The sequence below is a fragment of the Amblyomma americanum genome, chromosome 4, assembly GCF_052857255.1.
Source record: "Amblyomma americanum isolate KBUSLIRL-KWMA chromosome 4, ASM5285725v1, whole genome shotgun sequence".
Lineage (NCBI taxonomy): Eukaryota > Metazoa > Arthropoda > Arachnida > Ixodida > Ixodidae > Amblyomma > Amblyomma americanum.
Genome location: NC_135500.1, coordinates 208,756,150 through 208,783,078, shown reverse-complemented (window position 1 = coordinate 208,783,078; position 26,929 = coordinate 208,756,150). Strand labels below are relative to the sequence as shown.

Below are 26,929 nucleotides of genomic sequence, written 5' to 3'. Positions count from 1 at the left end.
ACACGCTCGCGACAGCCGTTCTATATATGCCCACACGACCACGTGGCTATGACGTTGTATCACATGGTCTTACGACACCCCCATCGAATGTCATCGCGTGGCTTCACATCACCCCATCAAATATTCTGAAGGGCAAAGGTCAACCCAAAGGTCGCACAATGTCAAAGGTCAACTAAAGGTCATGGGTCAAGGTCAGGGGGCAAGTGTTCGACTCCATAACTGTACCATATACGGTCATACATGGCGATCCTTGGTTGGGTTGAAAGTCGTTCAAGGCCGTTGTGCATCTTACCCGAAGACTGCTTTACCTAGCGTAGTGAAGCTTTTTTCGCTTCAAAAAAGCGCCGCGCAACAGGCAGCTAAACGTATTATTGGGTGACTCAAATTACGTTCAAGTACGCACTGCATTGCTTAGCCACCGCTGGCAGATGTAGAAGAAAACTTGGAAGAGCGCGCCGCACGTTCCCGTAGCATCACGCGTGCCGCGAGCCAGGGCGAGCTTCAGAGAAGAAGCAGCCTCCGTCAGAGCAGCACACCCCTTTTCTGTCCTTGCTTCTTTAGGCCTTGGCCATGCAGCGCAATGCCGACAAAGGACAGGCGAGTCCTTCCCCTTCTCCATCGGGGCAGGAGAGCAAGGAGATGTCGGGCGCTTCGGTGGCGGCACCAGCGCGATCGAAGAAGCGCCACTCCAAGTCCAGCAAGCCCGGCAGCTCCAAGAAGGCGGGCCGCCAACTTCTGCGTTCGCTCCGGGATGCAGCCCACCTCCGGGCTGGCGCCAACGTCACGAGGCCGCCCACTACCGCCGCGCAAGAGCTGCATCAGGTGAGCAACAAGTACTGGGAGCGAACTAAAGTCCTACTGGCCGATGCAATTCGTATACCGCCAGAGGGACTGAGGACAAAGTGCTACAGGGGTAATGCCTTTGGGAACTAACTGCGCTGCCGAAGCCGTTACTCCCTTAAATTGCAAATGTGCGGATGCACTTCAGCCACGATGTCTCCAAGGGATAATCATTTGTCATGAGCACTGCGTGAAGCAGTCAGTCGCTTTCTGCCCATTTTTGGCACTGAGTAGCGTGCTGAGCCTTACTTCTGTATGTTTTTAGATGACCTATATGTTGACGTTCCTGCCAATTACCTTCTCGCCACAGCTCCTAAAATCTGAAGTTCTCTTTCGCATGCGTCAGAGCGGCACCATTGGCTCTCCGAACTGGGCGTAAGAAAGATATTAGCGCGTTTTGGTGAAACGGAAAGCAAGAAATAACGTGCGCAAATGTGCCATGCTGCGCCTGAATCTTGTACGTACGGGTGCCGTGAGCTTAAGCTTAAAGTTCTGCTTCACCGCCACACGAACCCGCCTTGCCTATGAACCCCAAGAATTGAAGAAGGCATACGTCGGCAGTGTCGGCATATTTTCCAAAAAATGCCAACTACTGCTCTATTAACTTCACGCTGGCGAATCAGTTAAGAGGTCTGGAAGCCGTCGCCTCTTGTTCGTAACCCCCAATCTACTGCGAACAATTCTAAGAACGCTGACAGTGTACAGGTTTAGATTTACTGTTACAAGAAATAATGTAAAAGAGTTCTGAATCATGTGACCAATATGGAGACAGTCCTCGGCCCCGCACTCCCATTCCACGGATGCAGTTTTCGCCCACCAAAGGCGGAAGGGTTCGTGCTCGTGAGAACAAAAGACCCGCGGACGACAAGGCATGAACACTAAGATGCTCTTTATCACACTTGCAAATAACACACAGAGTGGGCCAGCTAGCGAAAAAACAATATCAAGGCGCTCCCCGGAAGTAGCAGGCTACGTAAGAAGAGCTTGCGACCTACTGGCTGGGGCAGGGACGCGACTTTGGAAGCAACGTTTGCACGTGCCGAGAATAGCGGCAGGGTCTTCACGCCATGCTGCATTCTTGGGGCAAGCCTTCCCCTGGCGTTTGTCGGGAGAGGCGGCGAGAGCGTTTGCTCCGTTTGCTTCGCTGCCCCGAACCCGAAACACGGCGGCGGTGCACAAAACAGACTTTCCGTGCGCCAGTCTCTGGAGCCGACGAGAGCGCGCGACCATATCCGATGGAGTCTCTTTCCGGATGCATAACAAGCTCTCACCTGCTCGGCGGAATCAAAGATTCAATTTGCATTGTTTGAAAAGGCGGAGCTCGAATGGTGTCTAGAATCAGGCGCTAGAGACATCAGTTTGGGCTGTGGAACTGAAGCGCCAAAATGAAATGAGTGGACAAAGAAAAATAAGCGAGAAATAATCGGTTACCTTCGAGTGGTTGCAATTTATAGCCATATAAAACACTGTTTTAGTTAATGGTTTTAAAAGTGTATCAGTTGGGTACATTTGGTTAGACAGTGCAAAGCATTTTTATAAAAACAAAAGATTTCTATTCCCGTTTCCTCACAACGGGAGCGGTCAGCGGCTCTTATGCCATCTACCTTGACTATCTGCACCATGCTTGCCGCTATGTGTGGTCTTGGCCTCGGCCAGCGTATCTCGTCATGTCGTGACTTCGTTGCGTGCGGCTCTCGCCCTTTATCAGCGTGTATTTCAAGTGCTTTGTTACATTTTAACGACATAGCGTTAAAGGCCCCTTTCCCCAGAAAATCCGGTGTCGGCGTTGTCGGCGTCGGCGTTGTGAGCGAATAATCACGAGAATGGCTCTGGCAGGTGGGCCACCTAGGTCACGTGACCTTGCGGCGTCATCACAACGTGGCGACCGGACACTGCGCAAACTGCCCACCGTGGCAGGCTGGCAGCTGAATTTAGTATTGGTCTCTCGGGAAGAGCAACACGGCCTTACAAGGCCCACCGCTGGGCGCACCTGCCAGTGCAGGGCAGTAGCACATCGCACAACCGCTGCACCACTGCGCTAGGAGGGGTATGACGACTCCAACAGATCTATGCTTGTAAAGAATGGCATTGTGCACATATATGGGAATTAGCCCATTGCGCTATCGCTTCATAGGCTTAATACGGAGCTTAAATATCCCCTCCAGTTTTGTCCTCGGGCTATGTTCGCGTCGGCTACGTGTGCGCGGCAGTTGTTTTTTTGTTGTTGTTGTTTTTTGCCATGGCAGCCACGGTTTCATTTGTGCTGTTTTGAAACTGCTGTCTTTGAAAAGACGATATGTGGTTCGAAACTAAAAGCTTAAGCACGCAAAGAACGGTTGCTCCGGGGGAAAGTGCCAGAAGTGAGGTCTGCTGGTCTGGCATCACACAGACAACAGTAGGGTGTTACACTCGCTTTGGTAGTGTGGTGTGCCGTTGTCATTTAGTGTCTATTCAAGGCAGAAAGGTGTCCTATAACGTCTGAGTTGGAAGCGCCAGATGTGACTTTAGAGATGATCGCTTGGTTTGCTGATACGAAAGCGCATGTTCCGTACTGAACTTTGTTGATTTACTGACACCTCCAAAAGGACGCCTCGGCTCACGCAAAGAGTGTTGTAAAAGAACTAAAGCGCTTCATGAAGTTCGTAAAGACAGTTTGCAGTGCGGGCATGGAACGCACCACAAGAAAGCGCGTTAATGGCTTGGAGCATTCTCGTTTCCGTTTTGGTTTTGGTTCGTTGAAGGAAGGAAAGAAACCATTATTCGGTATGAATTGTTAGTGGCTTCCTCCTTCAGTGGCGCTCTCAGTCGAGAGTCCCATTTTCAAACGCGATCCTGCAAGTCCAAGTGATCAGCCGTCGCTGTTTTTTCGTTTGGTGCAGGTAAGAGCAGCTTCTCAGGAAGAAAGTGGGGCGTTGGAGTTGGGAAAGTGTGATAAAGATGAAGTGTGGCAAGTGCGCTGCACGCACTCGCGCACATGGGGGGAGAGAAGACGACGAAGTACGGGAATACAGATCGCTCGACCGTATGCTTCGTGTACTGTTTCATTGCTAATTATCATTACTACGATACAACATATTTTGGCGACGAGGATGCTGTTTTGATTCGGGATCTTCACGTGGCCTGCTCACCATCCGTCATGAGCTTTTCTCGTAGTGCGGCCTGTCCATACGGGCCACAAACTTCGTGCATCAAGTTAAAATTTGATGGTAGCACACGGACACTTGGTGTATTACCGCCGGAAGTCGTTTAGTGTGAACCTATTAGTAAAGCGTGTAGATATCCAGCCAATCCTTCAGATCCTGATAAACTTTTTCTATCCTGGCCTATTACCTGTGATGCTTATGACTACTACCGTAGGCTTCTTTGCAAAACAATGGGACTGCCTGGGCAACGGCTGCAGTTCTTCACCGCTACCTTCTCACGTCAAACAGACCTTCACCGATCCTCATCAGGGAAGCATTTCTATGCGAACTTAAATGGTAACGGAAGTGGTTCTCGAACTCGGTGAATTTAAAAGGGCCGAATGCGTGAAACATGCCGATAAAGCCTGCGAAATCGTATTGCACTACCATTTGAAATGGCGGTGTTAATACCGAATAACGCGGCGTCAGTGCTAAGGCTTTTACGCAGTGCACATCGACGGGCAGAGGTCCTGATAATGACGTCGCGTATCATGCAGTTACGTTTCCAGAGAAGAAACAATTGTTTCACGGAAGAAAACCAATTCTATCGAAGGTAAAGCTCACGAAGCATTGTATATCGGCATCGGAAGATGCACAGCAGCGCGCAGGCTAAGGCGGCGGACATCTGAAATTTTGGAAATAATGACGTCACTACATGTTTCCCCGCATTCTCCAACGCGGTAAGGAGAAGCCTGAACATCGTAGGGATTTTAATCTACGATTATGTCACCATTTTAAACGCTAGTGCAAAAATACTTTGCCTGCTTTACCTAGAAGCTTCATATATTCGAATTCTTGAATAACCTCTAATTCTCAAAAATCATTTCATTCTCCCTTTATATCATAATGATGTTCGAACACAAGAAATAAACCACCTTCGTGCTGCAAACAAAAGAACTAAATCCTGTTAATACGAAGCAAGTAGCGTGTCTTTACTATTAGCCATTCGCTACTTTTCGCTTCTTCATACTAGTTGTGGGCCGCAGGAAAGAGGCACAGAGCCAGGGGTCAAGGAATCCGAGACTGTATCCAAGCCGTCCAGTCTGGGGTCGGTCCTGCAGCCCACCCCCAAGTGCGTCAAAGCCACCGAGCCCGGTTCACCGCACTCTACTTCGAGCAAGACAGCCATGCAGTCTCCCGCGTCCTGCTCAGCAGTCTCTCCTCCAGGTACTAAAGTGTACCAAAGGTACACCCCTGTCTTTCTGCAGAAAATGAAAATTGCAGATGTACCCGTGACACGTTGGGTGCGACTGCTGCTTGAACACCTTCCCACCTAATGCTCTTAGTGACTGATTACCAGTTTATCTATCGCGCTTAGGGACTCATCGCCACGCGAATTTACTGAGTTCTTTCTCGTCTTCTTTGGGAAGTTGCTATGGAAGTGTATGCATGCCTCATCTTCCGCTTGTTTCAAGCAGCTTACCCTGATCGCATGGATAACTTTCCCTCTCAGCTACGCGACCAAAAGTGCAATGTATGCACTCCAGGTGGACATTAGCATGTACAGCCTGCGCTTAGAAAGGCATGGGTGCTCTTATCAGACATCAAGGTTAGCTTTACTTTTCTGCAGGTCAGCTTCAGCCCTAATTCAAAGTTCTGTCCGTGAAAATTCGGGAGTGCAAGCCGAAGAACGCTTCTCTGCATTGATGTAGTACACATTAACGTAATAGCGTTAAGGATCCCGCTCTGCAGAAAATCTGCCGTCGGTGTTGTCAGCGTTGCGAGGGAAACAGCAGGTGGCTTTCCTGCCACCCAAGTCACGTGACCTTGCGACACCATCACAACCTGCCCACCGGAATGCGAGCAAACTGTCGACTGTTGCAGGTGGCAGTTAAAATTATGATTGGTCGCTGGAGGTTGTTCGGGAAGATCAATGGGGGTCGCATAAGCCTCAGAAGTGGCTGTGTCTGAAACAGCCGCCAGCTGGGGGCAGTGGTGCATCTCTTAACCGCCGCACCACTGCTCCAGAAGTGGTACGAGGACACCGGGCTATCTTTGAATCCGAAGCAGAGAATAACCAATTCCGCATATATAGTCATATAGGCACAACCTAGGGGAAGTGATACGCACAGAGGACCCCGGGCCGCTGAAGGGAGCCGCTAACATGCGCTATCACGCATACCTTTAAGGTTGAGGTCGAGTGTCCCCTCAAGCTTTTAGTGCACAAGCACTATAGTGCCCAAGCACTAATCAGGAGGTTCACATTCTAGAAAAATCGCCCAGCGTTTCACTGTCCGAGAGCAACATGGATAGCACTAATTCCACCGGTGGCAGCACTTGCCGCCATCTCAAGGCAATGGCGCACCTCTTAACCGCTGCACCACTGCTCTAAGAGTGTTATGAAGACTCTCAGGGATCTGTGAATGTTAAGTACAGAAAGATCAATTCTTCATATATAGATGCACTATATACAAAACGTTGGAAGCATTCTCTCTTATTTTTGCTTCGCTTTTCCTGATCGCGATGAGTGGCTTTCAGTAGAGACTGAAGGTGGCGCCAGTAATGCGTGAGATCTCCGCCATGCACCCGTCGCAAAATTTACGCCTTGCACGAGCGCTAGGGGTGCACGCTTCATAGAATCTCCTTGTTGTCTATTTCGGTGTTTTTAATTTTCTTTTAGTTTATGCTATTTTGTGAATCTCGCTGTCTGCTTAGCTGAAGTTTTCCGGTACGGAACGCAGCATTCTCTAACAAACAGCACTGATTCTATAAATTTCACACTTTTCCCGGCAGATGACGCTCAGCGGAAAGAGTCGGCGGCTCCCGGTGCTGAATCCACCTGTCTTCAGCAAACTGGACAAAGGGCTCGAGCGGAGGGCGAACACACACCTCAGGCCACGGCAGCGCATCCAGAAGCTCCGGCAACAACAACGTCGGGAGCGCAGTCGACGACCCACGAGTCTACGGCATCCCGAACCCCGCATAGCTTCGAAGACCTCGCGCATGCCTCCGAATTCCCACCCACCGGTCTCACACCATCTAGTCCATCCGAAACTTCTCACAAAGGCCTTTCCCATTCCACGAGTGCCCTTCCAGACGATAGCGCAAGGCAGGCTGCCGCCAAAGCTACCGAAGCACCGGTGTGCGCCAAGAGTAGTAGGACACCCAAGAACCCGAAGCGTCTCCTACACGAGAACGGTGACAACTGTCTGGCCAATAGAAAACCCGTCGATCGCGCTGCAGACGGCATGCTAACGCTAAACAATGCCTCGTGTCCGTCACCAACATCAGGCTACACCGGTCGACTGTCCACTGCTACGGACCAACAACCGGAAACGGGCCTGCGGGAAATGGCCAATCTGCCGTCCCTCCTGGAGCGACTAGTGGAGCCATTCAGAAGGAGAGCGCACTTCGGATCCGTCACATTGAAGGTACTTGTTCGTCATATATTGGAAGATTTTATTTTTAATGAGTTAGCGCCACAATGCTTATTATAGAAAAAATTGGCTGTAGTTTAACCCTGGTTAACCCTAGTTGAATTCCGAAAGCTTCGCTTCTTCGGCACGTCGTCTACGCAGCGTTTCATTCTGACGCTCCGGGAAATCAAACCGGTCTCTTCCGCAGTTGAAGAGTCCGGGACGTGGCACGACTTCATCTAGCCGCATTTTTGTTGCGACGCTTCTCGAGTCGTGCGGCGCATTCTTCTGGCGTCTCTTGACCGCGTTCTGTACCTCCGCGAGGCGACACCTCCTCTCCCTCTACCCCAGCAGAGCACATCTGGGGGAGCGAGCGGCGACGGTGGCGCCATCTGTTGGAGCGCGGCTGCGGCGTTCATAGGCAACACCGCAGCCGACATACGGCATACGGCGCGACGAGCCGAAATGGCTTGCTGGCTGGCGTAGTAAAACTTTCGCTTTAAAAATTGGCTGTGGTTTAGCTCTGGTTAACCCTAGTTGAATTGCGAAAGCTTTGTTACCTCGGCACGTCGTCTACGCAACGTCTCATTCCGACGCTCTCGAGGACTCAAACCGGTCTCTTCCGCAGTTGAAGAGTAACTCCGGGACGCGGCACTTCTAGCTGCATCTTCGTTACGACGCTTCTCGAGTCGTACGGGGCGTTCTTCTGGCGTCTCTTGAGCACATTGTCTCTTCCTCGCTTCGTTCTGTCGTTGTTGCGTCTCTTTCGCGCTCTCCATAACTACAATACACTGAGGCGAAGCGCATATATATATATATATATATATATATATATATATATATATATATATATATATATATATATATATATATATATATATATATATATATACACCCATCGCGAGGCGACACCTCCTCTCCCTCTACACCAGCGGAGCACATCTGGTGGAGCGAGCGGCGACGGCAGCGACGTCGACGGCGGTGCCATCTGTTGGAGCGCGGCTGCGGTGTTGCTAGGCAACGGCGGCTCAAGGTCGGCCACGGCATACGGCGCAACGAGCCGAAATGGCTCGCTGGCTGGCGTAGTAAAGCTTTCGCTTTAAAACGTCTGTCGTTGGCGTGTTAAGAGGAGGCAGTGTTAAGAGATAGAGATCCGCACTCCACTTCCAGGTGAAAGGCGAGAGGGAGAGGATAGACGATAGTAGAGATGGATATGTGGAGAGAGGGCCGAGGGTGTACGGCGGAGCACAATGCTGGATTGGACGGGGCGGGTGGAGAACAGGAGTATGGCGTATCACGCGGTGGTGGACTGGGTCAAACCACCAGCCAATTTCGTTCACACAACTTCCTGTTGAAAAAATTCGCTTGTCCAGAAATTCTGAGTGCGGCCTGCGAGCGAAAACTGCTGGTGGTAGTCACGCCTATTTTCATTGACACCCACAAGGCACCGTGTTGCGATGCTGCGAAGTACGACCAGTAATCTGAACACACATCAGCTGCAAAAATTGTGGCAGGGCCGCTTTGATGCAATATGGACAATGAAGTGGGAGAATGGCCTAAGCATGATACTATGAGCGCTAGAGCCGAGACCTTTATTTGGCTCTACGCTGGGTAAGAAATATCGCGCTAGGCATTCCCTAATTTATTCATCGATTGTCAAGTGAGGCATGTGTTTTATTCTGACGCCTTGTATATCTGCGCATATTCTCACCGGAGCAATTCATATCAATATCATAAAAAATATTCTATGTGCGAACTTCAAGAATGCCTGCGCTTGGTTTGGTTCATACGCTTGTGCAGACATAAAAAGAGAACCATTGCAAATACAGTCGAACACAGATATTAACACAGACGATCGATGCGCGCCAAACATTAGACAAACCACGTACACGACAGAAACACAAGGACAGGCGCAACACTAACAACGTGGTTCGTCTCACGTTTTGCGCACATCGATAATCTGTATTACAATCATGCACCAACTAGGCCCAACAGAAGTGTTATTGAACACGGATATATCCAACTTGAAGGGGATCGTCAAATAGTTCGATATATCGATCATTCAATATGTAAGTAATTCAATGAATGAGCTCATCTCTAGCCTAGAAGCAAGTACATTGTATCCACGCCAGTGACGTGACTCCTGCGGTGACAGGCCGCTTACCGGCGCTGGCTATGCTCCTCTCGCTGTAGGTATTGGTAGGTCTAACCTACTTTTTCTCATCGAAGCCGCAGCAGAATGAATTAATGAACTTTTCGTGATCTTTGCAGCTCCTTCTGCTTCAGTGCCACAGCCACCTCTCAGGGTTACACTGGCGAGTTCCTTGTGTGCTCCGCTTTGTTCGATAGCCCTGGCGCGTGCTCCTCGTCTACCTTTATGCAGGTGTAAATGCATGTGCCGAGGAATAGGGGGTGGGGGGTGGGGGTTGTAGGAGCTCTTGATGGCGTCCAGTATATCGGCTCTCTACGATCTATTTGATGCTATCTGCTATCTTGGTAGCAGAGTCGCTGGAGGAGGACCCCGAGGGATTGCTCTGCTAGTGAAGCAGAAGAGGCTGCAATCTCTCTCGCAGCCTTCGACGGACCAACGGTAGAATTAGGAGGTCCTACGTGTACATTGCCAAGGATACGCCAGGCATACACGTCACAATATTGGCACAAGAACACACCGGGCTCACCGGAAATCTGTCTGCCTATGCAGCAGCTCGAGGCTACACCAACCGAGCATCTGTTGACAAGGCTGACCCTGATCAGGCCCTGTGGAGCGATCATACGGAGACATACTGTAGCTCCTTGGGGCCACGGAGCAAGACTATACAGGAGGCGAAACTCCTGTCTGCGCGAGCGAGCGCAGGCGACCAGATGAAGCCACAATTGTATGCGCGGACGGGGGCGCATGCAGTGGCGGCGCCTTGCGGCGCCTCGTAGAAGCAGCAGGAAAAAAAAATGCAGTGCCCGGGCAGGCGGCTCCGGCGCGCGCTCAAAGCAGACGACAAGCAGACGACACGGGTGTTTGCTTCAGCGGGCACGCCGTGAAGTTGCATTTCAGTAGTTTATTTCCAGGCCGCCAGGCGCCGCCAGCAGGATAGTGGCGCCGCGGGCTTGTGACCTTTTCTGGTCGCCGCAGACGGCGGAGTTTCCACTCCTTATAGTCTTGCTCCGTGCTTGGGGGTGTCCGCAGGACGGACCCTCCTCGTCACTCAACACTAAGAAGGGTGCAGTCGGTTCTCTGGAGGCAACTGCATGCTAACACATATCTCTGTCTATATATTATCAGCAAGATACAGCTGCTGCATACCCCGCCGCGGTGACTCGGTGGTTATGGTGTTCGGCTGCTGACCCTAAAGACGCGAGTTGAATCCTGGTCGCGGCCGTCGCACTTTGAGGAAGGCAAAGTTCTAAAGGCCCGTGTACTGTGCGATGTCAGTGCTCGATAAAGAAACGCAGGAGGTCGAAATCATACGGAACACTCTACTACGGCGTCTTTCATAGTCTGAGTCACTTTGTGACGTTAAACCCCCATAAACCAAACCAAACTGCTGCAGCAGACTGTGCTTTGGAACTAGCCACTCGCTATCACAAGGTGTCTAATACTGTTGCCAGTGCCACGAATCTTTGTACTGTTTGTTTGGTCACGCTCAAAGCCACCGGCACTCGGCTTTATCATTTTGTATTTGACGCGAGATCTGACCAGACTTACCTCGAACGATCGCAGCCACCGCACAGCTGCTTCCACATTGTTCCAGATTGATGTAGGTGCTTTGGCACCTTAAAACTGAAATTAGCTTTTAAGGTGCGGTAAAGAGCGGCCGAGAGCGGCACACATTATATTCGTCGACCGCCGAGCACGCTTGTTGCTACCGCCGCCACCGAGCCGTTCATTTCTTTGTGGGCGCAAGTCCACCGAATGAAAAGATCGAATATTATGCCGCTCCGCTCGTCCATTGTACACGACGTTGTCACCACTACGTGACGCCAGCACACTATATCTACAACACCACCTGCAGCAAACTGAGCAAAGCACGCCACGCGATAGCCGCGTGGCTTGTCTAGATCGGCTTCACTGCATTACAGCGAGGTGGCACGAAAATTAAGTACTAAAGATCGAAGGCCACCCTCAAGCACACTCCAGGTTCACCTCGTTTCACGGCGCTCACGCTGTTAGCAAGTGTACAGGGCCGCAGACCCGACCCGTCTCTGCTCGCAAAACGTTTTCGAAGAGTGCCTTTAGGGGAAGCGGCAAATGCAGGGACGCGGTGCAGAGTTTGATATATTGAATGACCAGGGAAATTGGAGCTGCATATATGGCGCAGCTTTATTATGCTTTTAGACAAGATTTTCAAGGGGGAAATCTGTGTTCGGTGCAGCCAATAACTCGAAATACCCGGGTTCGTTAGATCCGGGCTCGACTGTGCCTGCTTGTTTGGTCAAAACGAGTAATATGAGCTGTGCTAGAGCGTATGAGAGTTTTACTAAGCCTGAGACAAACAAAGGTTGAAGATTTCGTCCGCCAAAATGCAGGTGCTATCGCCGTGGTCAACGATGTCTCCCTCGCCTTCGCCGTTGAAGATGAGGACGTCAACCATCACCCCGGCCTCCAGGTGGCCGTTGGTTGCCGCAGCCGCCGTGTTCTTCCTGGCCCTGGCGATGATCGCCTACGCGCTACTGCGCGCCACCAACGGTTCGGACAAGTCCGGCACCGGTCCTCGGCTCTGCCAGACGTCCGACTGTCACTGGCACGCCGGCCTCTTTGCCCAGAGGTTGAACGAGAGCATAGACCCGTGCGACGACTTTGGCGCCTTTGCGTGCTCTGCGTGGACTGCGTCATCGTCCGCTCACGTCAAGACGTCGGCGCGCGAAGAGGTCGTGCTGGGCTTCGCGGAGGCCTTCGAGGGAATGCTTACTACCGTTCAGATGTGAGCAAACTGCTCACTGCTTCGTGCCTGAGACACTGGGATGTTTTGGGGGGAATTATTTTTCTTCAGTCATTCGAAAACTTAGTTTGTTCGTTTGTTTTTTTGTCAGACAATACCTCGTAACACTGTGAATTAGAACAGATCTGTGCAAGAAGAAACCGCCAATTTTATGCAGTGGTTGAGCCGGAAATGTCATTCATGTGGCCCATACGATGTGGTGGTTGTTGACGAGATTAGACCGCGAAAAGTCGAAACAACTAGTTTTGAATCGTAAACTGTATAAAGTGGCTTGATTTATTAAGCATTTCAACGTTCTGATATCATAGTAAAAACTATTTCAAAATCTTGGTCGACATTCACGCCTTCCAATGCACAGTACATGTGAAATGTTCTCCCTGGTGCTGCTGTGTGTACATGCTTTGCTTCTATTTACTTGCGCTGACGCTACAGATATATCATGCCACAGATAGCGAAAGCAAATCACCGGCCGAATCCTCAGAGCTCTTGGCACAATACCAGATGTACTCGACAAACTGAACTAAGCTCTTAAAAAAAGACGAGGTGTCTTAGCCCCAGTGACACCAATTGAAGGCTTTTGAGTGTCGCGTGGCTTTGTCTGTAGTATATTTTCATTTTCCACAGTCAGTTTGTAAAGTCTAATTAAATTGCTATTTAATTATTTGCTTCCGGAAAAGAGCAGTTCAGAATTTTTAGGCCATCTTGAAAAACAGCTGGCTGCAATGTTTGCATTAAGGTACCATTTATGCAGGTTTATTGACTGGTCTTAAAAAAAAAAAAAGACCACGCTACCACCTGCTGGAGCAGCTGATCTCTCGCCCAGTACACACAAAAAGCACTATCGGGGTCAGGGCTGCAAAAAAAAAAGCATTTCTTTTTCCCCCTGAGACGTGTCCTGAGATGCTGAAACAGCACCGCTGTGACGTGAGAGCTTTTGTACTGTTCGAGTTTTTTTCCAAAGCCGATAAAGAAGCTACGTTACGCAAGCGGTACCTTGATGCATGCATTCAAGCCAGCTGTTTTTCAAGATCTACAACTGCTGAATTAACGCTTTGTTCCTGAAGCCAATAATTGCCTAATTACTGTTTACTAATTAACTTTGGAAAAAATTCTGCAGACTAGACCACGTGACTGACAGTCCTCAGTTGGTTTGATTGGGGCTACGGCATTCCTTGTTTTTTTAAGAACTGTTACCTTAATCTGGCGTTTCAGATACAAGATTGTAAGACGCTTTCACTTGCTACTACCCGCTGTGTTACCATGACTATATTACACGGACCCTAGCTCAACACGAGCCATTCTTGGGTGTAAAATGCTTTCGTGCAGAAGTCATTCAGCACTGCCATTCCGCACTATCAAGCAGGTGCTGACGAAGTCAGCTTGGCGTATACCTTGTTTCATTCTTAATAAGCCAAACTGGCACTCCTTGTTCTAGTTGGGAGAAAAAAACTGTGGATGAAATACACATTTGCCTACTTTTAATCATAAGTGTGCGTATGTGCGTTAATCAGGACTTCTGGAAGGCATCTCTTATCTAGGAGCCAGGGGTGCGAATATCCGTCATTGCTAAGCAGACAACCGATTATTCAGCACATTAGAAACTATTCTAGATATCAAAACTTTTTGAAAAGCTCTCCAATAGTTATCGAAGACTACGTATGAGACAGTACGAGTCTATTATTAGTTAAATGTATCGAATTATTTACCGCTCCGACGCTACAGGTTATGCGAAAATATGCACGCGCGATCAAGAGGCGAGGCGACAGTGTGTGCAATGCCATGCCATTTTTATAGCGATGTGCACACCAGCGCACCTCTAATCTAACAGACCCTTAGTACACAACTTGCGCGATGTCAACATAGTGGGCGAAATTAATCCAGAGCCCTCCGCTTTGGCGTCCCTCGTAGCCCATGCGTCGCTTGGAGTCGTTAAAAAATTCTATAAGACACCTCTTTGCAAACCGTGGTTAACGTTAAAATATGCCCCTTGAATGCCTTCATTTTTTTTTTCGAGGAGGGGGCTGCATTAGATGCTGCATTCACAACGTTAGTGAATCCGAAGCTCCAGTATGCAAGCATGACGGTTTCTAATTGTTAAGTACTTACTTTCAAAGCATTGCTTTCCTTTCCTCCTGCCTTCAATGTTTTTTTGTATCTATGCCTTTTCGGCTCTACTTTAAAAAATTCTTAATTTTTACCAGATTTACCTTTCTAATGGTGCAGCAAAACCCAGTTCATTCAGATTTCACAGCTTTGCAGCAAATGTCCGAATTAAGTGAACGTCGAATTGTCAGGAGAACATATAAATAAACTCACAAAAAGCACCCTACATCAACACAACTTTATTCCTTGAAAAATGTCTGAAATCGTCGATTGCCTCGTGAAAGAAATTTGCATGACAGTAACTATTTCTAGCCGTTCAGCCGAATAGCGCATCACTCGCACACTGTCGTGTAAACGAATGCATAGATATCGTCTAGGGCGTTTAAGAACAGCCTCTCCCCCGATGCACAAACCCCGCGAAAAAACAAAGCACACCTTGCGTACGCGCAGTACGTTGATGGCACGCTCCGCGAAGACACGAAAAACGCGGACAGCACGGTCAGCGACGCACATGCAATGAAAACAAAGATGACGATGATCCCGGAAACTACAACAAACTTAGGGGACACTTAAGTTCACCTTAAGAGTATGACGCAATAGTAAAGGATACTGACGGTCACAATGTCTGCCTCCTGGCGCAGCCTTTAGCCGACATCGACATGATTGCTGCCATCATATACCGGTTTATTGAGCGCCATCGTTCATATTAACTGGTGGCGATTATTAGTTGCCCTAATTAACTCGGTGTTCCTGTAATGCAACTGGCCTACTGCGTGGTGTGAGCTTCCCGTACAAGTCCTCCATTTATCCCACTGAAAGCACGTTCCTCAGTGGTGTATAAGGGTAGCGTACCCGGCACCCGAACCAAAGACAAGCGGTTTGATCCCTCTTTGCCGGCTGTTTTCTTTTCATAGAAGTTGCTTTTCTACGTCACTACCCTCTCGACCAATCAGGATTTTCCCGTCACACCGACGCCGGGTTTTCCTCCGAACGGAACCTATATTGCTGTGGCGTTAAAAAGCATTCGGTGGTACCTTCCCGACTGGTAACAGCAGCGATGAATACGGCACCTTTACATTTCGGTTGGCGACCAGGACCATTCGTGCTTTTTAGTGGCGAGACAACTTAGTCGCTGACTCACCGTGATCCTCATACTACTGCCGGCGCTCTGCACACGTGCGAGCTCCACCACATCTCCAAATTAACCTAAGCGTAACCAAATTCCTCCGAATTAACAGCCACAGAATAGTATAAATGTTTTACGGGACAGAACGGGGTGTCCGTATTGACGGGGGTCACATCAACGAGGTTTTACTGTATCTCTAAAGTGATATCAACGCCCAAATTTAGCCCTACGCTTTGTCATTTATGATGAACATCGTAAACAGATTTTTCTTGTGGCGAGTTTTCCATAAAGATTTTCCTACTGATGCTCTCAAGTTCCAAGCTTTGTGTCGAGCCGTAAGCTAGATTTATGTTAAGTATCACATGTTAAGTCTGCTAGGGTTTAGCATTTTCGTTGCGCTGCCGATATATTTCAAATAAATATCATTTTAATATTCTTAAATAACTGATATTGCTCCCTGTTAAGTGCGACGTGGCAACACATGCTTACATTAATAAAATGCCTTTGTAACAAAACATCTTCCGGATACTTACCACCAGTTAGGACTACGCACATAATTAATTGGCAATTTATTCGATTTGTAACACATTCTCTTCCTTCAGTCTTCTATATACATTCCATTCAGTTGTTCTACTCTTGGATTCGCGCTCTCTTGGGTGGTCATACACTGCATTTTCTGTTGGGTACTTTGAAAGGGTACGATTCCAGTGCACTCTTATTACAGCGTACTCGCTTTGGTGGTCGTTTTGCTCCAATTCTGTCGCCATTCAGGTCTCCGTAGAAAGGCGCACTTGCGCTCGAACTCTCACATTCTTGGTCCAGTTCATTCAGTGGTATACCGCGAGGAGGCGCAGGTTTCAGTAGCTTCCATTTACGGACAGTCATGCGGTTAACAGTTCTTTGAGCTCAAGAAAAAGTAGTAGTGCTCTGGAATTTGCACATGGAACCACTACCTGTCGTTCGCTACCACTCTACCAAGTCAGCTAGCAAAGGCGGCTAACAGATGGCTTCCTGTCCTGGTCAGCTTCTGAGAAAACTGTATATATTTCATTTGTAGTCATATATCTGTAATCATGTGAATGCTAATGAGCAGTACTTATTCCCTCAACTCTTTCGCTTTAATGGCTCCTCCAAGTGGTGCTACAACACACTGGGACATGATCTATGCAGGCAAATGCCCGTAGGCAAGAGGGCACTGGAGCTGTATCGGGCCTGCATGGACTCCATGGCCTACAACGACCAAAGCCGGGAGGTCATCCGCACGTTTATGGCTGACCAGGGTGTGCCATGGCCGCGTCAGGGCTCATCTCCTACGTCGCTTCAGTCTCCTCTCAAGATCTTAATTCGCTTCGCGATTAGGTATCAGTCGTCAGTTTTCCGGCTGATTATTCTTGTGCACTCCTATTGAAAAGTTTAGTCCAATTTGTGACGATGTAATGGGGGTAAATACGTTTTCCCAGCTTAACCGCGCCTGACACACTAAAAAAACCACAGTACCCCATCCCGTGATCGCTCGCTGTCGGCCACGGCGGGCCATGTTCTGAGGAAAACAAAAAAAACGACACTTTGCCTGACACAAACGTGGAATTTATTGCTACAACAAACAATAAGGCAAGCTAGCAACAAAACACGCTAAATTAATCCAGGTCGTCCCTCTCACCACCAAGGTTACGAACGAATGAATGTTCGCTCACGCTAGGGGAGGGGAGAAGCTCCGAGTCCGGACGATAGGAGCTCGAGGAAGAATGTTCCCACTAGTCCACGCCCCCGCTGGCTGTGAGCTGAACGCCTCGCCCCGCACGCGACCAGTTCCCGAGCCGAAGAGCTGTCTTCTACGAGCGCGTGGCAATCACGCTGTCCGTGGCGCTAGTGGCGCTGCGACGCCGGCGCCCTCCCTTGTTATTTAAGGTAACTAGGGAGAGTGAGGACGCGTCGCGGGGAAGCAAAGCAAAGGGGACGGGGCAGGGCGACTCCTCAAGTCATGTGCCTGTCGTCTGTCACTCTCCTTCATTCTCCTTGAATACGCCATCTTTTGTACGGTTAAACTAGGTAGATTGGGGTAAGAAAATTAAAATTGATTTTCGAGGAAAGGAAATGACACAGTAACTGTCCCAGATATCTCGGCGGGCACCCGAACCACGCCGTAAGGGAAGAAATACAGGTGGGAGTGAAAGAAGAAAGGGAGAAAGAGGTGTTGTAGTGCGGACCTCCGGAATAATTTCGAACAACTGGCGATCTTCAACTTGCGCTGGCATCGTGCAGCCCACGGATGACTTCTCCGTTTCGCCTCCATCGAAGCGTGGCCGCCGTGGTCGAGTTCGAACCCGGGTGCTCCGTATCAGTAGACGAACGCCTTAACCACTGCGGTAGTTAAATTGAGATAAAGTAAGGTAATGCAAGTTGAGGTAGGATATGGTAGGGTAGCTTACGGTAGATACGTTAGAAATTACGCGGTGGTTTTTATCGCAGAGATAAAAAGTTCAGATTAGTAGGTGACTTGAGCAAAGGCCCATCGTCGCCACTGCGCGTCCTTAAGAAGCGTTACCTGAATTCAGAGCCCAAAGGTGCTTCCTTTTAAGTAGACTTTTCGTAGTGATCCATTTTCCACTACGTATCTTGTTTCTTATGCACTTGACAAGAGTGCGCTGCGGCGGGCTTCAAGAACGTGTGTATCTCTATATGGGTGTGGCAGATTGATTTTCTGAGTAGTTATTTGCAGTAGACTAAAATCGTAGCCTGGTGGACCACTGCGCCGATTCGAAATTGTATTCATTCATGCTCGTACGAGCCAAATTAATTGTTCTGTTCCGTTTTCCTATATACGTCGCTAGCTGTGAAAGTATTGCCGGAGTTATGAGCAGAGTTTGTTTTATATGCTATCTTCACTCCCACTTCCAAGTTGCATAAAATATTCTCTCGACCTTAATATCACAGCGGTTGCTGCCTCGCTCTCCCTCGCTCCTATAAAATTCAGGTTTGAGTGTCACCTTGAACATACACTTCTATTGACACATTCTTCTTGCGCTGCTGTAGCTGATGCATTCAACAAACTCAAATGTTAGTTCTGACTGAAATATGTGATGCATTGATGTGCAGTAGCCTTGTCACCGGCGGTTTTTCACAGCGCAGAGTTTAGATATGAACTGTTGCTCAAGGCTGTTACATAGTCCGGCGTCCACACAGTTAACTCAATTCCACCCCGCTGTTCGTGACCCTTTTGTCAGATACCACACGAGAGACTTCTGGTTGTCTTTACGTGCCATTAACCAGTCAGTGTCTGCACTCTTCTCCTTAGTGCTCAGATAGCTCCTTTATCCCCGTTCTTGTTTTATAGTACAATGTAGCCGCTATAGAATTATAAAGTTCTCGACGCCATTCTATTGCACAATGACCTTAGTTTCTTGTGTTTCGCTGAAGCCTCCGTCATTAAGTTTCTGATATGCCGAGACAATTTCTTTAACGCACATGATGGTCATGACTGCGCCGTATTGTTTCCTTCGAGGGCTCAGTCTCAATTAGGCTCAGTATCTTTGCTATCTTTGGATTTATCATGTACTGGTTTAGCTGTTATTGAAGAAAAATCGAGCGCCAAACAGACAATAGATAAACCACCGGATCTATTAATCGATAGCTGGTTTCCGTCCTTCGACGAAATTACTGCACTCTCTCAACGAAAATTCGTTTCCGTCAGGAACTATCCGGTGGATGCGAACTTAGTTCGACTACTACGACGTGAAACATCACTCGTGGTGATTTCCTCGTCTTTTTCCCTTTTGTTTTCATCTCACACTGTTTTGCCGCGACATATTGCAGCGGCTACCTTAACTCAACATTCCATCAATGATCCTTTCTATTTGCACACACAGATAATCAGAAGCATCCCTTTGTATCAGGATCGGGCATATAGTGCAGGACATATTATGCGCAATATTGAGATCAGCTGGGCAAACTGTCTTCTCTCCCTAGCCAGACTATTGTCGCTGTCTTCTTCAGCGGTCATGTCCCTTTTCGAGCACCATCAACATTACTTATTTGAAAATGTTAGGCTTGCTCTGAACAAAGAAGGCAACAGAATCCTCATGTACCTACGAGAGGAGCGCGATTCAAAGCAAATCACTAGTGTTAGTTTCTTTCCAAAACGCGCAACAGAGGTCAAGCGTGCTCACAAATCTGGCGTCGTTAACGTGTGCAGGTGGCGCCTACCTTTGTGGTTCCGTGTGCGCATGTTGACCACAGCGAGAGGTCGCCCAACTGTGCTTCTGGCGGACAATCCCAAGATGCAAAGCTGGGCGGCGATCCATCGACGCCTGGTGAGAGAGAACAGCGGCTTCGAATACTGGACACGGCACTACGAGGTGCTGTCGCCGCAACGCGGCTACACCGGCGCAGAGACGGCGGAAGGCAGGTCGGAAAGTGACAAGGTCGGTCTCGTTCTCCGCGAGCGCTGTGGACAGAACGGTTTCATCGCTCCGCTACCCTCCTAGACTGCGAGCGATTTCTAGCATCTGAAAATTCGTGCGACCCAACTAAAGCATTTAATAAATCTTGATTTAAGAAGTATATCTGATATTGTCATCAATTCCGCAGGAAATCGTTTCCTGACGTGTGCATATCGAAACTATTTCTTTCGCAGCACATAACGCGATTGAGTGCTTTGCACTCGGCCAAAAAACATTGGCCAACTAAACCTGTCTTTCTGGCGCAGATAATAAAAAATTATGAAATCACTACGGCACCCGCATTAAAGGAATGCGTAAGCATTGACGCCTCGCTCCGTCCACACTTCCGGTTTTTTTTAATTTGGAGCTACGCTTTAGCTCCACCCACTTTCGGTGTTTTGAAATTTGGCGCCACTTTTCTCCGGCCCCGTTCACTTTTTGGACGTTTTTGGTTCTAATTGACTAATTACCCCGCATGCTCCCTATATTTTCCCTAGAAGATTTTTTGATGCTCTATCTAATGCAACCATTATTTTTCTTATAAATCATTTCGTTCGAACTTCACCGTGATGACACGAAACCACAAACATAGCCACATAATTCTTAAGCATTAAAACACATGCTTTATAGTTTCGTCGGCTCGCGAGCCTGAACTCTCCTGATGGCAAAGCTTTATTGCGGGCCAGTCAACACTTACAACGAAAAAAAAAAAAACCCGAGCCCCGACCATGCAGCAGAAAGGTGGCGCCTGACAGCAAATAATGCCGCAGTGTTACTAGCAAAACGAAAATCGCCTTGTACCCCACAAAACTATCGGAATAAGTTTTGGGGTGAGCGTGCGCCTTGGGCAGCCAAGTGTAATCTTGATTCTGGAGTCAACCATTGCTGAAGGATCGCTGCGTTTCGATACAGGCCGCGGCCACTGAAAGCATGACTTTTGTCTACAGAATACCCCGACCGATTGCCGCCGTGTAACGCTACCAGAACTCTCCAGATTCAGTTTGCATCCAGCTTAGAACGTGCTGTGCGATAGCCTATACTGCTCATGCTCTGTCCGCTTTCTTCACCAGTGACTTGGCCACAAGCCTAAGCCCGCACTCGCACACAAAGCATGCCACAGACGCACCAAGCTTGCCAAGCGTACAGCCCGACCGCTACAACAACCTTGCGGCGCTTTAGTCCCATGTTGACTGCTAACAGCACCCTGCAAGCTGATCACATTTCAAGCAGTATGCGCCAACTTGTGAACTCTGGGTCGCACTGTAAGGTTTGTTCTGTATCTTCAGCTCTCTCTAGTTCACAAGGCCAAACGGTACAGAGCCCTGAATCCTCCGCAGCTTGCGAGGGGCCCTAGAGCAATAGTGCTAACAGTGCATTGCGTGGTCCCGCCTAGAGCGCATTGGCCTGTGCATTGATCAAGCAGGACAAATATACGCAGATGCTTATTACGCGATAGCGTATACAGCTCGGTCATGCGAAATGCCGTCGGCGTAGCAGTAGTCGGTACCGCGTGTCGGAAATAATCGGGCACTGCGTAAAAAAAATGTATCATGGTAATTTGTGGCTCTAGTGATTGGCGACTGGCATATGATATGCGATGACGAGTTCAATCATTTTAAATAATTGAATAAAGGAATGAAAAAAAACGAAAAAAAAATTGTAAAAATGAAGTTCAAGGATGTCAAAATCCTCAATGAAAAGCCGGTGCTTGGTGATGCTAATTAAGAAAGTTTACAGTATGCATTTAATCAATTGATCAATTGAAACAATCGAAAAAAATGAAAAATGTGTTCAAAGTTGTCAGACTGCTCGGAATGAAAATCCTAACGCACTACGCTATCGCGCAATACCCTTAAGGCCGAGCTTAAGTGTCCTCTCCAATTTCTTATGCCATTTATCGCTTCTCCAGGTGTTCCAGATCCAGGACAGCGTCTTTCACGAGCTGCTTGAAGAACGCGAGGGCAAGAACGAGACAGGCGCCATGTTCCCATTGGCCAACATCGAAGAGTATGCCACCAGCGCATTGCTGCTGCGCGACTGGCTTGAAGAGCTCAGCGATCACGCTACAGCGGCCGGCGAGCTAAACTTTTCGGGGGCTTCCCGCGTTATTCTCAAAGACGTGGGGCTTCTGGCGGCGCTTGGAAGGCTCTGGGCGAAGCACAGTCGAGCAGAGCTTATAGAAGCGCTGTCCTGGCTTCTGGCGCAGGTCATCGGGCCTATCGCTGACATAAGACTTCTGCGCTTGAGGTGCGTCAGAGCGTATCAGTAACGTTCAACAGTATCTGAAAGGTACAGATTACGATAAGCAATGAAGCACTTGAAGTGGATCACCGTTATTTCGTTACTAGAGTGAAATTACTTTTTTATTGTATTGCATTATGCTTTATTGTATTAACACTTTATTCTCAACTGTATTTGCTTTGCCCCGCCCTTATTTAACGCTTCAACAGAGGCCTTTAAAATAATAGATGGCGATGATGAAGAATAAGAATGGGGTGGAGTGCACATTGCAGGTGCTCTCATATCACGAATAACACCATAATAGTATCCCTCAAAAAGAGAGTATATACAGCAATTGTATCTTGCTAGTACCCACCTGCGGGACAGAAACTGGAGGCTAACGAAAAGGCTTGAAATTAGTCGAGGACGGCGCAGCCAGCTATAGAAAGCGAAATGAAATGTATAGCATTAAGAGACATGAAGACAGCAGAATTGGTCAGTCAGCAAACTCGAATTATTGACATCCTGGTTCAAATGAAAAAAAAAAAAGAGGCGGACTCGTAATTTGAAGACCTTATAACTGACGGTCTCCTGGGGTAAAGCAATCGATCCCAAGAGAAGGCAAGCTTAGCAGGGACGACAGAAAGCCAGGTGGGCGGATGAAATTAGTAAGCTTGCGGAGATAACGTGATTAATTGGAAAAATTTTGGAGATTCCTTTGTCTTGCAGTGGATGAAGTTAGGTTGATGTTGATGAATGAAGGGACTTCAGCATTGTGAATGGCTACAGTGGTGACCTGTGTTGCAGCAGGTTTAGGCTGACAGTATAGAGAGGACTCTTAAGAGCAGGCTATATCTATTTACGTGTTAAGAGAGAACTTCCTAAAACCATTGTGACAGCCGTTCACATAGATCTGTGAGTGGCAAACAAAGGTGATACTGTAACACGTCAAGCTAGTTGTTCCATAAGCTTATGCACGTTCATTCCATACCAAGTCACTAGAAAGGTTTATTATTGTTTTGCACTAAAAAATATGCGAAAACTTAACTGAAAAGAAACAGTTTGGAGGAGTCAGCAAAGATGAGTGGTGTTTCTATGGTTCTCTTGTGAACAGAGTTGAGCACATTACCACCATATTGATCTCCAAAGCATCCGCGTTAATTTGTAACTTCGCTCGTCATACCTGCGGAAGCCAGACAATGCGGTTGAGGTGTGTGGCCCTTCTATTCATTTACTTACGGCTGTGGGCATTGCTTTATTTGAATTAAAATACTAATGGAGTGAGTGGTCGCCCCCGTCACAAGTGAAAATACTCACCCTGTGCAAGCGTGAATGCAGTATTTGGAACTCTATTCTTAATGGCAAAGACAACGCTACCGACTAAAATGCGTGCCCTAGTAAAGAAAGCTTTCTCTAAAATTGAACTAGGAGAAAGACGGTTCGCAAACCACTAAAACAGTAGCTGGATTAAAAGGCTTCCTTGGGGAAAGGAGCGGCAAATGGTTTAGAGGCATCGCCTCTTTAACAGCGCACGACTGTCTGGGGATAAAGACGCAAGTGGTGTCCAAAGCATTGTAAAAATTGCACCAATAAATATATTCACACTCGCAATTCATGCTTTCCAGGTACGACAGTTCGGCAGGCGCGAATTCTCTACCGCGGGACTTTTGTGTAGCCCAGGTGGAAGACGTCTACAGGCTCCTGGTGATCGCCCTCTCGACTGTCTCCAAATTTCCAGAGCACCGACGCCGCGACATCAACTCGCGGTTCGCACAGCTGCAAAAAACAGCCGTAACCCTCGTCGGCTCTCTCAAATGGCTGGACAGCACCACCAGGGCCAGAGCGCAGAATAAGCTGTCGGGCACCAGTACAGTCCTATGGCCCGCCCAGGACCTGCTCGCAGACTCTACCCTCTCCGTGTTGTACGCCAGCTTTCCCACCAGCTATACCAAAGCCGCAGAAACGTTCGCCGATCTGTGGATCCGCTCCCGCCGGGCCCTGTATGACCTCGAGACTGACCCAGTGTACCACGACGCCGCCGACATGCCCGCAAACATGGCACTGCCGTTGGTCGACTACGACTACGTGCGTCTTGCGGTGCGCGTCTCAATGCAGGCGCTGTCCTGGCCGGTCTACTACGCCCACGGTACCGACGCAATGTTCTTCGGCGGTCTGGGCTTCCTCTACGCCACCGAACTCATCAAGAGCATCGACGCTGAGGGCACGACGTTCGACATTGGCGGGAACGTGGGGAACGCCTGGACCTCGGACGTCTGGAGAGATGCGATTGCAGAGCGCACGAGCTGCATGGCACGTCACGGCACGGATGACAGCGATGAGGGCCGTGGAGGAGGCCTTTTCCCTTACACTCCGGCGCTGGAGGTGGTCTATGCGGCGCTCCAGGAGGCGGTGGCTGCGGACACACCGACGGTTCATGTTCTGGAGGGTTACACTGAGCAGCAGCTCTTCTTCATCACGCTCTGCTACCTGATGTGCGGCGCCGCTCACCCGGGGTCGCGAGACTGCAACAAGGCACTGCGCCACTTTCCGCCCTTTGCCCGCCACTTTCGTTGCGACCGCGGAAGCAAGATGAGGGCCGACGAGCAGTGCTCGTTCTTATACCTTGGCTACAGCGAGCAGCAAGACAGGGAGTGAATCGTGTCCGCCACAGGGCCTTTGGTTAACGCTTACATCTGCAGCTGACGTGCGTGTTTAATCCGCAGGAAACGACAAACTTTTTGAAGTTTGTCTCCACTTCCCTCGATCTACTGGATGCTAGAATGATAACGTAGGAAAAATGTCATATCATGGTTTTTCAATTCGAGCAAATACCGAACACTGCAGGATCCTATCTTATATTTGTGCGATATTTTGTAGATTGCCCATTCATAGTTCATGAAGTGTGATGCATCGTGTTGAAACTTGCTTTCATTTTGGTGACTCCATATTCATTTTGCTGACTTTTGGGAACTCCATAGGATTGCTAGTCAACTCCTCGGCATGTATCTGGTGGCGCGTTTTTTTTTTCTCCTATTTATATAGTGTATTATCCGCCATTGAAAGACTGAAAGGTAGCATACTGAAGCATCGCATGAGATTTTTGTTACGCAGTAACTGTTTTAACCCGTAAAATCAACCCGATAGAACTTTTATGCTTAATATAGTCGGCGCCTGCGAGAAACATTGCTAGAGGCTCTGCGGCTGTTGCGTGTTTCATTTTGTGTGCTTTGTTATAGTGCAGAGTAATGCCATACAAATGTCGTTATCGTACAGCGCTTGAGGTTTTAGTAGGGGTATACCTTGCTGACTACCACTACGAACTCTACCAGTCATTAGTGAAAGAATTCGTCCAGTTGCTTTGCGACTAGCCAATGGCGCTCGTTGTCCATATGCACCGAACCGCAATTAACTGACTGCTGTTGTGAACTATACCCCAGTGTTTGTGCGTAACCTCCTCATTGCCGTCGGCTAAAATGGAGGAGGGCTGTTCAGTAGCACTCCATATTACTTCAGGCTGAACGATGCACATTCGCAAAAGAACTGACTACATTGAAGCTTAGGACGGTGCACACTACAGCAGTGCCGATCGTAACCAGTCGTTCCCATTTCGCGGCTGCAAAAATAGCAAGTGGTGCACACTAGTGTCTGAATTATGCGCAGTTGTTGTCGCGCCACCGTTAACAGCGTGCAGGATCGGTAAAAATGCGTTGCCTTTGCATTGACTGTATTCGCGACACCGGACTGGCAGAGCGAAATCATATATGCAGTGACCTCTCACTTTGCCTCTGGGGAACCACCCTTTAGAGTTCCTAAATGTCCGATTTGATGCAATATGATCTGCGTTCTGTGCTTTACACGCCGTGGATGGTGCCATGCAGCTTTCTGCCTATTCAACCTCCTCTTTGCTGATGGCAACAAAGCTCAGCGCGATAGTGCGCTCGCGACAAAGGCTGCAATATGCTTTGGGAGCAATGCGGGCATTGATTCACTTTTTCAATTTTAATATATTTTGCTCGGAAATGGGTTCAAGTGCTGAAGTCTGTGTGTGTGTACAAGAACATTACAGTACGACCGACATATACTTGAGTAAGCTGACGCGCGTGACGCCGCCTTATTCCGTTGCTGAATGCTGTAGTGAAAGTTACCGATATACCAAATCAGCTAAACAGGATCGCACGACCTTGCTCTTGCGCGGAGGCACTTTCTCTACGCTGCAGTGTTTAGAGCGCGCTCCCGCATTGTTATTGCAATATATGTGCAAGCTAAATTAAGAATACAGCAGCGGCAGAAGCCAGTTCATTCGAGAAAAAACATGCGGGGCACTTTAAGGTCGCCTTACGAGTATGACTAAAGAGCATTGTAGCAGTGTGCACCGTCAGTGACACGCGCGCACAAGACTGTCACTGCGCATATCTCAGCTCAAGAGCTGGTGGTATAAATACCGGCGCACTTCGTAATAAAATTCAATCCTCGTTCCCACATGCTTGCGTGCTACAAGCATTAAAGGCTCCCTGCGGTCGCTTGCATGGAGGTCCCCTTGCGCACATCGACACGGTTGTTGATATCATTTACTGTTCGATTACACATAGTCCATGTTAATTGGTGCGGTGTGATGGACCTGTAGAAGGCCTCCATTTAACCCACTGAACGAACATTCCTCCGTGATGTACAGGTAGCATGCCCGGACACTACAAGGACAGCTGTTAAATTCCGCTTGACCACCTTCATT

General features: G+C 48.6%; 1 protein-coding gene across 1 annotated transcript; it reads left to right on the top strand.

Annotated features, from left to right (window-relative positions):
• The first annotated feature begins 541 nt into the window (after positions 1 to 541).
• LOC144129995 (endothelin-converting enzyme 1-like) lies at positions 542 to 24,855 on the top strand. The gene is made up of 8 exons (XM_077664043.1): positions 542 to 822; positions 5,009 to 5,189; positions 6,756 to 7,393; positions 11,900 to 12,294; positions 16,712 to 16,900; positions 19,734 to 19,962; positions 21,890 to 22,227; positions 23,826 to 24,855. Exons 1-8 carry the CDS (start codon positions 571 to 573, stop codon positions 24,853 to 24,855), a joined length of 3,252 nt encoding a protein of 1,083 aa, XP_077520169.1. The 5' UTR covers positions 542 to 570.
• Positions 24,856 to 26,929: the final 2,074 nt, after the last annotated feature.